Source organism: Sesamum indicum, linkage group LG9 (genome assembly GCF_026168435.1).
Source record: "Sesamum indicum cultivar Baizhima isolate 11 linkage group LG9, ASM2616843v1, whole genome shotgun sequence".
In the NCBI taxonomy this organism is placed as follows: domain Eukaryota; kingdom Viridiplantae; phylum Streptophyta; class Magnoliopsida; order Lamiales; family Pedaliaceae; genus Sesamum; species Sesamum indicum.
Window position 1 is genome coordinate 26,541,498 of NC_142665.1, and position 14,121 is coordinate 26,555,618.

General features: G+C 38.7%; 3 protein-coding genes and 1 non-coding gene across 4 annotated transcripts; 1 reads left to right on the forward strand and 3 right to left on the reverse strand.

The window, feature by feature from the left end:
* Positions 1-293: 293 nt before the first annotated feature.
* TRNAK-CUU (transfer RNA lysine (anticodon CUU)) lies at positions 294-366 on the forward strand. The gene has a single exon. It is a non-coding gene; the product is annotated as a tRNA-Lys (tRNA).
* A 1,185-nt stretch (positions 367-1,551) lies between these two features.
* On the reverse strand, positions 1,552-4,738 carry PHT3;1 (phosphate transporter 3;1). Its single transcript, XM_011100658.3, has 6 exons — positions 4,293-4,738; positions 3,243-3,604; positions 3,114-3,157; positions 2,387-2,601; positions 2,133-2,257; positions 1,552-1,991 (listed from the first exon to the last, which is right to left on the reverse strand). The coding sequence occupies exons 1-6, from the start codon at positions 4,587-4,589 to the stop codon at positions 1,937-1,939; spliced, it is 1,098 nt and encodes a 365-aa protein (XP_011098960.1). The 5' UTR covers positions 4,590-4,738; the 3' UTR covers positions 1,552-1,936.
* Positions 4,739-6,010: 1,272 nt separating this feature from the next.
* On the reverse strand, positions 6,011-10,478 carry LOC105177480 (uncharacterized). Its single transcript, XM_011100659.3, has 2 exons — positions 9,585-10,478; positions 6,011-7,076 (listed from the first exon to the last, which is right to left on the reverse strand). Exons 1-2 carry the CDS (start codon positions 10,182-10,184, stop codon positions 6,357-6,359), a joined length of 1,320 nt encoding a protein of 439 aa, XP_011098961.2. The 5' UTR covers positions 10,185-10,478; the 3' UTR covers positions 6,011-6,356.
* A 459-nt stretch (positions 10,479-10,937) lies between these two features.
* LOC105177519 (chaperone protein ClpC, chloroplastic-like) lies at positions 10,938-13,155 on the reverse strand. The gene is made up of 5 exons (XM_011100705.2): positions 13,075-13,155; positions 12,799-12,984; positions 12,464-12,685; positions 12,160-12,377; positions 10,938-12,027 (listed from the first exon to the last, which is right to left on the reverse strand). Exons 1-5 carry the CDS (start codon positions 13,153-13,155, stop codon positions 10,938-10,940), a joined length of 1,797 nt encoding a protein of 598 aa, XP_011099007.2.
* Positions 13,156-14,121: the final 966 nt, after the last annotated feature.

Below are 14,121 nucleotides of genomic sequence, written 5' to 3' on the forward strand. Positions count from 1 at the left end.
TAGTTCGATTAGGACAATTTTGGGCAGTTTGGATATTTTCTTATCACCCTTAGTACATATAGATTTTTTTTTAAATTTTTCTTAATATCAGCAAATTCGGTGAGTTTTAATTAATGGATGAACTTATTTGTTGGACCGAAGCAAACATTAGGGGTGTCAGATATAATTTCACAAATCAAAGGGAATCTACGTGTAATTATATCAAACGTTCTGAAAGGAGAGTGTAATTATTCCAATTATTTAAACAGAATATATGAAAAAGTGATTAAGTTATTTGTCACTCGACAATCAAAGCCCGTCTAGCTCAGTTGGTAGAGCGCAAGGCTCTTAACCTTGTGGTCGTGGGTTCGAGCCCCACGGTGGGCGCAATGTGCTCAACTCTTTTTTATTTAGTTGATTTCTTAATGTGGATTAAAAGAAAAAAGAAAACATTATTTTTTATTTATTTATATTTGTTTAATTTGCCATCAAACCACCCCCTCCTCTTTCTAACCTACTAGTTATCATCATATGCAGTATCATAAGTATGTAAAAGAATTTTGGTGTGAGATGATAAAAGAAAAACTGTGAAGAACAAATTATAAATGATAAATAATAAAAAAATTTGAAGAAATAAAGTAAGAGAGAAATGTGGAGTTAAGGAAAAAATATATATATATAACTAACTAGATTTTTTTAAAGGAAAGAAATGAAATTAAGGGTAAATCTGAATATTCAAAAATAGTACAACAATTGTTTTTTCTTTTATAATAGTATATATGCATGAAAATAATGTAAACCAGAATGAAATCTTGCCTTAATGGTTGAATCATTGAAATATAAATCTCACAAAAACAGTACTAGTTTATAAGTCTCAGTTTTGTACTTACATATGAGTTTGTTATAATTTATTGATTTATTTATTTTTTATAATTTGAACATTATTGAAAAATGTATTAAAATATTAATTTATTTTAAAATTCTAATGTAATTATTGTTTCTATTAAAAAGAATAAATTAATAAATAAAGCGCATTGAAAATTTCAATACGCGAAATAGATGAATAGTGAAAAACTTTTTAGAGAAAAGGCTAAACGAAGTATGCATGTCCATGACATTTGCAACTTGAAAGAGACGGCGAAAAAAAACTAGAAAGTCATTCGATTTTTGGTTTTCATATTGGTCAACGTTAGCTCGGAACCAACATTATCTGACTATTAGTCTTCTATTAGCTCATCTGGAAGAATAAAATGATCTAGAAGCCATGTGCATTAGAGATCCAAACCATTTCCTAATTTCCCCGTAGGCTGGGGGATATGAGATTCAGTACGGCTCTTGCCGTAACAAGTAACATCTATTCTCATTCAATTATCAAAAAATAAGAAACATCTCGTCATTCAATTTTCCATGACCCAGAGCCAGAAACCAAAAGGGCTCTAACAACAAGTGGTACTGGGTTCAAGTGGCATTAGCTGCTTCCCGTACTGGCCAATCAAATATGAAAGAAAGAGAACACAAGAAAGTTAAAAACATCAACCGTGGGGAAAAAGGGAAATGTTAAGGATGCCGACAGAAACAAGCAAAACTTGTATTCTTAATGTCAAGAAAAAATTGATCTTCTTACACCAGCTATATATCTCAGGAAAAGGTAGCTGGGCGATGCTAAGTTTTATCCTCCATATCTGCCCGTTATTTTAATTGTTTGGTGGGGTAAGGTACCTGTCACCGATCCTAACACACTGTCTATTCTAACAAAAAATCCGCAATGGTTCAGAATATGTGGGTAACTCAGACATCCACAACCAAATTAATTGAGCATGACAATTGACACAGTTCTAAAAAGGAAAGGAATCCCCTCCATCTGCTAGGGTGCTAGCAAAACATCTTCGTCAACATTTATTGCCCCCCTTTGTAGAAGGTACCAACTAAAAAAGTTTGTATTCCATTAGAATTGACTCTACGCTTTTGCAACTTCAGCCGTCGGTGCAGGAGTGACGCCACCAGTTGTTGGCCTGGAATCACAAATAGAAGTTACCAAGGTGCATAATACATACATAACCTCATCGCCCATATAAATCCACAGGGACAAAAAATGCAGGAATTCAAGATGCAAAAGCAGGCAGGTAAAAAGAAAAATCAATAACAGATCTTACAGGCCAACAAAAACTTTGAAAGCGTCATAGATACCCCACTGCGCTCCTGTGAGAGTTCCAATCATGACGATACGAAGAGGAAGTCCCCGAGTAAAGAGACCCCATAGTCCAAGCTTCTTAACAGCCTGCGGATATAAAAAGAGCAAAATAACAAGGAAATAAAGACCGCAGGAAAAGGAGCACACATGTAGGGCAACTCAGAAGCAAATTACAAAGATGAGGTAATTAGAGGAGACTACAAACACAACACTCACATCACCAACAGTAGCACCCTTCGCGTTGTTGAGGAACGAGACAAGGTTGTCAGCCGGGTGAGATACAACAGCACAGAAAACACCAGCTACATATCCACCAGCAAAACTGACTCCAAGCTGGAGGTTCTTGCTGCACTCATTTTTAGGTGTGGGAATTGCATGCTTGTAAATGAGTTCCACAATAGTCTCAAAGGATGCAAACTTCATCATTGTATCTGAAAGCAAAATAATCCATTCCTAAGTTTGCTGCTATATTTTAAATACAAATTCAGAACATAAATAAAAGTTACATAAACACCCAAGTACAAAAAGTACAATTTTAGGAATCAACATTTTCATCCATTTCAAAAGAATAAGTGGAGGGCAGTGCGCCAAGACTAGCATTGGTATGCCACATCACTATGTAGCATATCTTATATTGTAAGGGAAGACATGTATAGATCCATTCCACAAAACAATCAGACGCAGCATTAGTATAATATAGACCAACAAGAGTTTGCAAACATACAACAATTTAGGAATAACCACCCAATTTCAAAGAGAGTACTTGATGCTAAATGCAGTAAAGGTCAGCACTTCAAAGTTCCTATACTATATTACTCTGTGATATGGTCCTTGATCAAACAACTTGTTCTCGTGTAGTATTACTACATGGTATTTTTAATTACATTACAAAAGAAAGCAAACAAGAAAACTAGAAAAAGTCCTCATGTACGTCAGAACTTACATGGAATTTGACGTCCCCAAAGAGGAACCAGGCCCTTGTACAATCTGCACATAGTTAAAAGCTTTAATTGCCCATAAAACTTTACATGCATGCTATTAAGGTCAAGAAGAAATAAACATAAAATCATACCCAAGTGCACCTTCAGATCTCACAAATTTAGGAAGTCCATCAGCCAAGCCTCTAGCAAAACCAGGCTGGGTCTGAACACGCACCTTCACAGCTTCAAAGGGGCAAAGAGCAATATCAGCAATCACCTCAGCAGATGCAGAACCAGCAAGATAGATCAGGGTCTTGTACTTAGATGCATTCTCGGGTCCAGCAAGATCAGAATAATACTTCTTAAAAAACTCATAAAATCCAAATTTGCAGGCACCCTGGGCGCTGTAACCAAGCAGAGTAGGTACCCAGCCCCTGAAGAAACCTTTAACACCTTGCTCCTTGAGTAGCACTCCAAAACCTGATGAGATGCTCTTGTATTTTGCAGGATCAATCTGATGAAGCAGATAGAACAGACTTAGTTCAGTTTCAAATGTATATGACCCAACCAATAAGTAACTGGCATGGGAACAAACCACAAGACCACTCCCATCTTTTTCTTTGGATCAGATACGGCATCTCTCCCTCCCATCGCTCAACACAGTTTGTAAGGTTCAATAAGCAAAAAGTCTTAAAACAGTCTGACAGTGATAATCAGAGGATACTTCTCAAGCTTTTTCTTTAAACATAAAACAAAGGAATCTACAGAAATTATCTACATTTCTGATTCGTATCCATCAATCTGACTTTTATTGATCTCTCAAAACTGCACAAGAACACACGAAGGACCATGTACAAGCAAGTAAAACATATCAGATCCTAGCTTGTGAAAGGATACAGAAGTTGTCCATCGTCAGTAACAAAGCACACTCCACAAATCTCGAATTTACAGGAACTCGACACAGGTATAGAAATTTACAAGTACTCAACATAAAGAGCACAAAAAAAGGAATCACAGATCTAATCTAGAGTCAAGTTGACCAGATCACGACTCAGGTATTCGCAATCAGAAAGGAAACAAATAAGAAGTAAGATCTGTCAACAACGAGTATATATATACACAGAAAAGTCAAATATATCGTTCGGAGCTGATGAAAATAATAGGACGAAAGGAAAATGATGTAGAAGTGCATAGATCTGGACCTGCATATTACATTTGACGAGATCGAGAGGAGTGACAGCCATGTGAGTAAGACCACAGCTGAGTATTCCACCAACCGTACAGGCGGCGTAGTACTGAGGAGAGAACATCTCGATCTTGCCAGGCTCGCCGGGAGCCGGAATGAGGAAGTTGCTCTTGGGAGCGGAAGGCGAAGGTGAAGGAGTAACGCGAGGATTGGAATGTCCGGCCATATTATGGAGAGGTAGGGTTTTGGAGGTGAAAGAGGTTGAGTAAAGGAAGTTGGGGATGAGAGATTGCCGGTCGGAGGAGAGAGCCATCTCTTATATATCAGAGAGAAGAGAGGTGGATGGTTGTGGTGGTGGTGGTGGTGAGGCTGAGAGAAGGCGGCTCCTCCCAGAAATGTTCGAAGCTGTGTTCGCAATGGAAGAAAGAGAAATGGAGCGATGTTATTGGGGAAAGGACATGTGCGTTATTTATACGGACAGAGGAACGCAAAGCAAGAATGAAGGGGACGTCCGGCCCTATTCCGAATTTACCGTAATGGACATGACTTGCCTGGGCCCGCCCTACCCTTCGTCTTCTATTATCACTAGACAGTAGACACAAGAGTCGTGTTTTAGCCCCCGGCAGTAACACTTTTTTATGCCTGTCATCATTGCGTTTTTGGATTTCAAATCTTATTATGTTCTTCAAATATCCCATCCTACTTCACAATTTGAAAGATTGTAAAAGTTTACAATTGAAATGCTCGTTTAGAAGTTCAAATTTGAGATATTTGAAACTTGATTTTCTAAATTTTAAAAGGTAACCTATGAAAAAAGAATTATCGACATTTGATGCTCAAATCAATATGTAAAAAAATAAAATTAAAAATAATAAAACAATAATAAGTGTTTTCTCATGTTCAAGTGTAATTGACAATTACCCATCTGAAGTGAGAGGGTTTCAACATTTATAAGTGACTTACCCCGTCCGTTAGGAGAAATGTAGGCCCCTGAGAATTTGGGAGAAGAGTTATTCGCTAACCGCGACAATCCCCCATTCCGCAAGAATAAGACGACTTTCTGTATATAAAGGCGATTGGATAAGGACATTCCGTGTCCTCAGCAAAGTGAATGGGAGGAGGTCTCCCACCGGGCTCTAGGATACTGAGCTGGAAATGGCCTGTGTACACATAGGTGGCTCACAACTGTTCCTTGCCACTTTTGTGTACTTGCTATTTTTGTGGACAGATGTGGATACCTCATGAGAACTTGCAAACTTGAGCCTATCCATAGTTGGCACCTCCTCCATCTTCCCCTTTGGTCATTTGGTTTTTAGAAGTACCACAAACATATCCTTACAATATTTCATTCCTGAAAACATAACAACTTTTTAAACAAGTGTAAAGTGTGAAGCCGAAAGAGGGCACCAATTTAGAGTTTCATCTTCATGGAGCCTTCTTAAGATAACCAAGGAAATCTTATCAACTATGTCACCTGCATCAAGTCCAAAACACCACTCTTATTCATCTCCAACTCTTCACCGCTCTCGGTCATCATTAACACCTATATTTAAGTTCCATTTCGTTGATTTTCTTTCATTAGCTTGCATTGCTGATCAGTTCTAATTTTCTCTTTTCCCACCCTTTTTAACATTTTGGGAAAGTTCTATTACGGTTTGGTTCTCAATGCAGCAGCAATATTCTCATCCTATCAAAGAACAAATTATTTAAGCAGAAACAAGAATCACATGTAAGTAAATATAAAAAGACTTAAATGGATTTCATAAATAAACAACTTAATATCCTCCCAAATTGGAGACGTTTGACTCCATCTATGATAACAACAGCAACTTTGATGCTACAAACAGAAAGAATCACTCATGACTGTTGACCCAACTCCAGTATCAGCTTATCCCTCATTGGAAACGCAGATCATCAACCATGGAAATCAATATACTGAGGGTACAAGAAGCAAAAACATAGCCTCAAAATGTAACTAGAGATTGTAGAATATAGAGACGACCGAGTAAAATATGTGGTATTCAGCTTGTTAGCATTTGCTTGTCCTCGGGACTCCCATTCATCATCTTTTTTATTTCATTTAAAGAAGCCTAAGATGTGAAGTGTCGTTCAATCTCTTTATTTGCCAACCAACTTTCCATGAATGTTGTAGCACGGTCATAGAAGAATCTTCTATGCAAATCTTGTGTGACATTACCGGACTGCAGCCAAGGAGTCCAGTTAAAAGACATTTAATTGGGGTAGAGTGACTGAAGACCCCAACACAAGAAGACACAAGGGCAGGAGGGTTGCTCCTGACATTTATGTCACGAACTAAGCCTGGGTTATTGGGTTCGCGAGGGGACATCTCATCATCAGCCTCATGATCTCCAGTTGTTGTCACAATTTGGAGTCTGCTCTTACCAGATTTCTTCCTTGGGAGCCCTTGCCGGTGCCTGTGCAGCAAATCCCAGTGAGGCGGTGCTAGAGAAGGCCCCTCCCGATCAGGAATCAAATTTGCAAGAGCATGAGAGCTGCGGTTTGCAAAACCTGGGTTGTCACTAGGATCTGGTGGGGAGAAATCAGACCTAAATTTGTCAGGAAATGCCACGATCGTACCATTTAGGAACTGAACCATCCGGAATTCTACCTGCCTGAGTGATTCTCCAGATGGTGCAGAAAAATCAGGCTGGGATTTCTCCATTAAACTCACGGTTTCAGGTGTGAAAATTTCTGACCTATGGCATCCTTCCCAGTGCCCATTGCTCATCTCCAGAAGTGCATCTGATGACTGTATATGTTCCTCTGAGAAATTCAATTCCTGCACAGTTTAATTCAAGTCAGTCTCGGTGCAACTTAAGCACAATTTAAAAGGTTGGACAATATAATGTTCCATGATATAAATTTTCAATGCCAGTTACAATTGTTTAAACTACTTTATCTGACAAAAAATAGAAAGATTTCATGGAATAGTTTTACCTCCAAAGTTAAGTTAAAGTTGCAAGATGCACATTATAAAGACACATTGCTATTAGCAACACAAGCAGATATGATTTTATCATGAACCGTATGGAGAACACCTGGCTGTCAAAGGAATTAGAATTACGTATACCTAAGCCTAGTCTCAGACAAACACCATTCTTAGCACATATCCAATCCATTATGTATTTGCTCCAGTTGATGAAGAGAAATTCTAGTGAGCCAAGCTTTTCCTACGATAAGAAACAGATAGAGATCTGTGCCCTCCAATATTCTTATACACCTGAGCCAGTTACGTCTAACAAAAGCCACACTTGTGGGAAGGCATTTAATATGTTCCTACTTTGATAGAAAGGAACTCATACTGATTATTGGTACGCCCCTATTCACTCAACTAGCTTCTCTAAATAGAGTCCCTACACTCCACAAATTTGCACTTAATAAAAAAGGTAAAGAATTCCCAGCTACGATATTTGAACTGCTAACAACTACTAAAAAACCCGTTCCTCTAGAACAGGTAAGAAGGTATGTTCTTGTGTGGCAGATGGATCATGAAAAACAGTTGCTCAAATGATTAATTAAAAAAGATCCAGGAATAGCCACCTTTTTTAGCATCTTTTCAACTAGTTAAAATCAAGTGTAATATAAAACTGACGAATGAACATTATGAGAACGCAACTGGCCCACAACCAGTGCTGTAACACACTTCAATTAAAATGATAATCCATCTAATGCCGAACACATCAATTACCAACATCACCTTAATTTACTGAAAAGACATGATAGAGTTAATTCCATGAAAATGTTGAGCATGACTCTCCAAATACGTGTATTGTAAAGAGAGCCTAACTATATCTCTGAACCAAAAGAAAAAAATTCCATAGTCACTACTCTTGAGTACTCGGACAGAGGGAGAAAGCACTGAATATTATGTCCAGCCTATGACCAAGCAAAGTCCAGAAGCACCAGATACTTGACTAGATGATTTAGACATTTTCCAGGCCAACAGACAACAGAAAAGTAGCAATCTCACAGTTTGAACAAAATTAAGTAAGCTTCATTATTTTGGTTAATTAGTCAGCCTTCTGGAGTTATAATTTACAATTTTCAGATTGACTTCACACCTCACCTTGAAAAGGACAATATATAGCTTAAATTACAGTGTTATACTGCAAAATAAATGTAAAATGACATAATTATTGCTTCACTAAGAAGTTTTTCAGGCCAAAGAGGTTAATCTAATCTTTATAAAAGGTGTAAGTCTAAGTCTTTGATGGTATCTACTTGATCAGGCTCGGCTACTCCTAGCAACTGGCTCTAGAAAAGGCTTGCCAAGAATGATTTGCTTTTGGGTACAAAGGATGTGCTTAAGAGAACAGGAAAGAAACAACTTAGTGCTTCTCCATTCCCGCATTCGAGCTTCAACTAAGAAGTGAATCTTCTTGCCAGGCCTCCAGCAAAAAGACAAACTGATCCTTCATGGTTAATGTGGGAAGCTCAAATAAACTAATGATCCTCGTATGTGGGATTTCCCATTTTGCCAAAGCTTTGGTAGATAACAGTGGGTTAACTAGAGTAGATTAATTCGATGTCAGATCACAGACACTCGCAGTCATGCAGGAGTAGAAGTGCATAAATTCTCAAAGTACCTCAAACTCCAACTACAAGTGTTAGTACATAAGTGGAATGTCAGGAAAAATGTCTATATCTTTACCTAGGAATAAAAGAAAATGAGAGAAAGGAAATATGCTCTTCCATGATTTTTCCACACAAGGGAATTCCATCATTGAACTTCAGCATTTTAAATTTCGGAGAAGACATACTTTCAAGAAAACACCAGTGGCACGTAATGCTACACAATAAGAGAAAGATCCCATTTTGCTGTAACATGACAGCAACATATACTATTTCCAAATATGACTTGAAGATGGGTCTTTGAACTTTGCTTTTATGAGGATTGATGAATCAAATGGCATTTCTTTTCCAGTTTTTGCCCACTTCTTTCTTTTGGTCGTCATAATTGGCCATATCCTAAGTATGTCTACTAGCCTGTTCCCGTTAGCAGCTTGTTCGAACCAATTGTTAATTCTGGATTTGAGATTCACACCAACTCAGATAAGTATTTTGATATAGACTTTAAACGTGTCTAAGCAGTAATCGCAGTTTTTGATTCATCCTATGGATTTGATTCAAAGAAATAAGCTAAGTTTCTTCCAAATGAAATAGCGAAAAAATAACGGAAGCTACTTATGACCAAATACAGTACGAACAACCTGATGGATCTACTGCTCCAAAGATATTATCGGGATTATAATAAATTTCACGAAAGCAAGCAAGAAGAGCAGCGTACCTGGCAAACCGATAAAGCAGTGGCTCGGGCACGATCCAAAGGCGAGGTGTAAATTGCATTAAACCTCACGCCTTGAGATTTCAAAAAGACGGCCAGTGCTCGAGCCTGGCGTTTGCCATTGGGAGTGAGCGCAGCATCAGGGCAGCGACCGGCGATCAAATCGGGCCTCAAATTCATGTGGCACTCGCCGTGGCTAATCAAGTAAACCTCGGTGAGGGCGCGATCTTCGTCGGCGGGGCCAACGGAGAAGGAACGGTGGAAGTGGGTGGGGGGTGGGGGAAGAGGGGGAGGGGGGGCGAGGACATTGTAGGGGTCCCAGACCTTGATGGAAGGGCCCATGCGTGGGGTGCCATAAGTAGAGAGCTGGGGGGAAAGGGGGGAGGCGGAGGCGTGGCAAGGGAGCATTTCGGGCTCCTGTTCAAGAATTTTCTTGACAACGGCGTGATCTCTTGTATTGTTAGGGATATTGTGTTGAGGGTCGTCGTCGTCGTCTTCTTCTTCATCTTCATCAATGTCATCATCATCATCGTCGTCGTCTTCTTCTTCGGGTTCTTGGTGTTCGTCTTCGGAGGGAACTTGAGCAGATTGTGAAGCGCCCATGGGCTAATAGTTAATATTGAAGAAGATCTATATATGTATGGAGATTAGTTATTGGGGAATTGATGGAATGGTTGTTTGTTTATACATTTGAATTTGATGATGGAGAATTGAGTTAGTATGTGTGTGTGTGTGTTTTGTTTTTGATTGGTAAGATCTACGGATGGATGGATGGATGGATGATAGATATAGATAGATAGATCTGGGACTGGGACCTGGGGGAGCAGAGCAGAGTATCCAAAGATCTATTCTAGCTTTTGTTCTGGAATCTTAAGAAAGTCCAGACCCAAACCATAACCAGGACAAGGAGATTCACATCAAGCCCATTTGCCCTGACTACTTACATGCAATCCGGTTACATCTCATCCAATTCTGTTGCATTTCAACTATAATCGCATCCCATTTTTCGACATTCAACACTGTTCCAAAATTCCATTTTGTCTCCTCCTTTCTTTTTATGAGCCGTACAAATTAATAATGGTTAATTAGGTTAGTTTTCTAAGCGTTTTCTTTAAAAAAATTAATTAAAATAATAATATTTTTTAATAATCCCACAATTCACTACTCTCTTTTTCTAACAAACTCATAATTGTTTTATATGCTCGCAGAAAGTAATATATATGTTGTCTCCAACTATGTGGAACATGTATAAATAGATATTAAGCAATGAATAATAATAATAATAATGTGCAGAGCAACGTGAATTGAAGTACATGTTACGTACTGAATATTGGATCCCCCTACGTACGCTGCTGCTTAGTTAGAGAAAATGACCACCTTACCACAAGAATCAACAGCATCCATTGTAACTCTATCGCCTTTACTTACACTCCCATTCAAGATTTTCTCAGCCAATTCATCTTCCACCAGCCTGGTAATCGCCCTTTTCAGCGCCCTTGCTCCATAACTTGCACTATATCCCTCACAAACCACCTTCTTCTTCAAACCCTTCCTCACTTCAACCCCTATATGATGCTTCTTCTTCGCTCTCTCATAAAACTCCACCAGCATTCTATCCACAATTTCCTCCGCATCAACCTCCTTCAGATGCTTGAACACAATGATCTCGTCAAGTCTGTTCAGAAACTCCGGCTTCAAAAGCTGCTTCAATTGCTTCTCAACTTCATAACAGCTGTAATCACCGCCCTTCATATTTCCACCAATATTTGATGTCAATATTATGATGGTGTTTTTAAAATCTACGGTCCTCCCTCCCCCGTCCGTCAGTCTCCCATCATCTAGAATCTGAAGCAGCACGTTCAAAACTTGTGAATTGGCTTTTTCAATCTCATCAAACAGAATGACATTGTGTGGCCTACGACGAACCGCTTCTGTCAACTGTCCACCATTGTCATGACCGATGTATCCAGGAGGAGCCCCCACAAGTCGGGAGACAGAGTGATTCTCTATATACTCGCTCATATCCAGCCGCACCATTGCTTCTTTAGATCCAAAATATTCTACAGCAAGTGATTTGGCAAGTTCAGTCTTGCCCACACCTGTAGGTCCGCAGAACAAGAAGGTGGCTACAGGCTTGTTCATATCCCTTAGTCCAACTCGGGCTCTGCGGATAGCACGGCTTACAGCTGAAACAGCCTCATCTTGACCTATTACCCGGCGCTTTAGTGTACTTTCCATGCTCAAAAGACGAATAGATTCTTCATCAGAAATTTTTGCAACTGGGATGCCAGTCCACATGGAAACTAGTTGCGCTATGTCATGTTCGGTCACAAGCTGCAGGTTGATTAATGCAGCAGGGGCGGCGTCTGAGTCTTTTCTATATAGCTGGGCTCTTGCACCCGCTTCATCGATCAAGTCAATTGCCTTGTCAGGAAGGTACCGATAGCTGAAAGTAATATATATACGTGAGAAATTAAGAAGGAAATAAGATACCAATATACGATCAAATTAATTAATTAATGCTAGTAGCATGCATGTATTCAAAGTCACTAATTAGCTTCACAACAATTAAACCGACCTGATGTATTGCTTTGATAAGTCGACTGCAGCAAACAGAGCCGTATCTGTGTATTTAACAGAGTGATGAATCTCATATTTTTTTCTTTGACTCTTGAGTATCTCAATGGCCTCATCAGTTGATGGTTCAGGAACATCAATTGCCGCAAATCTTCGCTTTAATGCTGAATCTTTCTCGACGTATTTTTTGTATTCCTCCAATGTTGTTGCACCAATGCACTAATATATATAATTAATTAGAAAGGAATGTTGAGATTTGGTTGTAAAATTGATTAAAATTTTGACAGAGTTAATACATAAATTACCTTGAGGTGGCCTCTGGCAAGAGCTGGTTTCAATATGTTAGCGGCATCCAGAGGTTGGCCACCAGCAGCTCCAGCTCCAATAAGTGTGTGCAGTTCATCGATGAAAAGAATGACTGAACCTTTACTTTGTTTAACTTCATCAACAAGAGTTATGAGCCTCTGCTCAAATTCCCCGCGATTTGAAGCACCAGCAATGAGACGGGCCATGTCAATGCTGAATACCTATATATGCATGCATGGTTGCAGGATACATATATATTATGTGAAAAAAGTGTGGTAATTGTAAATTAATGTAAAAAGGGTAAAATTAAGCCTAAGAATTAGTACATAGGTACCTTCTTTGAAGTGAGTTTTGGTGGCGCAGAAGCATTTGCAATATTTAAGGCTAATCCTTCAACAAGAGCGGTTTTGCCGACCCCAGGATCACCAATGAGGCAAGCGTTGTTCTTCCTTCTCTTGCACAAAATCAGCATCAGACGCTCTATCTGCTGCTCTCGACCAATAACTGCCTCCAACTCCCCCTAATTAATTAACCAAAAAAATTAAAATACATCAATTAGTTAATTGGGAAGGTGAAACAAGTACGTACGTACATACTGCAGATCATATACCATTTTTGCCATTGCTGTTAAGTCATTTCCATACATGAGAAGAGCGTCCACCTTGAAAGGATACTGCTCCAAACTCTCCATGCTTAATTAATTAATTTGGTTTAGTGCAGCTGGTTTTGTTGATAGTTGAGATGTAGTTGATGATGAGGGCTATATTTATAGGGACTAGGGCGTATTTAATTATTAATATCATGCACCATAATTAATTGTGATTCATCATCATCATCATCATCATCATAATAATAATTAACTACAGTATTAATTAACCTAGATAATCTAAAAGCTAGAGTAGGTGTTATTAGGAGGAATATCATAAGGTTCATCCTCTGAGTACGTATGTAGGTACAAGCTGACCTGATTCTGTTCCAAGTCCTTGTGGTGGTTACCTAGATTCCTTGATCATTATAATTAAGGGGCTTCTCATATATTTGTGCATGGCAGGCGGCAGCAGCATGCATGCACGTGTATTAATTAATGTTTTTTGGGGTGTCGAGTCGTGAGTTCAAAAAGAGAGTTTATAGTGTTAGTGTTTAGGGTGGTAAGTCCAAGTGGTGCAATGATATATCATGTTGAGGCCCAATTCAGATTTGTGATTAGAGTACTGAGATTGTATTGGGCCATCACCCTAAATATCTTTCTCAACACAACCCGTCTCATAGTTTATTAATAGTAATGTGAGCGGCAGCCTAAGTTAAAGCAATATATATGTACATATATATATATATATATAAGTCCAAATATACTGGATAAGTTCTCACCTGCATTTCACAACTAATACATCAGTTATATATACGGGTCCTTACCCTCTAGTTTAGAAGTTCCATCTATCAAAATTTCTAATCTAAAGAAGATTAATGAGCCTAAAATATCTCCTAACTCAAGTAAGATGTTATCTTGATTCAGTAAGATACCTTCCTATTTACAGCTTATAGTATATTGTTGATTTTGATCACTCCCCTCAAGCTAGCAGGTATGGAGATGTTGATCATTCCCAGCTTGCTTATAATTTTTTCAAATTGTAAATTTGCTAGTCCCTTAGTCAAAATA

Excerpts from the sequence above, each read along its gene's own strand:
- LOC105177519 (XM_011100705.2), bottom strand. The coding sequence starts at position 13,155 with ATGGAGAGTTTGGAGCAGTATCCTTTCAAGGTGGACGCTCTTCTCATG. Across the intron at positions 12,985-13,074 it reads TAACAGCAATGGCAAAAATG|GGGGAGTTGGAGGCAGTTAT; the intron begins GTATATGATCTG and ends TTAATTAATTAG. Across the intron at positions 12,686-12,798 it reads CAAAACTCACTTCAAAGAAG|GTATTCAGCATTGACATGGC; the intron begins GTACCTATGTAC and ends ATGCATATATAG.
- LOC105177480 (XM_011100659.3), bottom strand. The coding sequence starts at position 10,184 with ATGGGCGCTTCACAATCTGCTCAAGTTCCCTCCGAAGACGAACACCAA. Across the intron at positions 7,077-9,584 it reads CTGCTTTATCGGTTTGCCAG|GAATTGAATTTCTCAGAGGA; the intron begins GTACGCTGCTCT and ends TAAACTGTGCAG.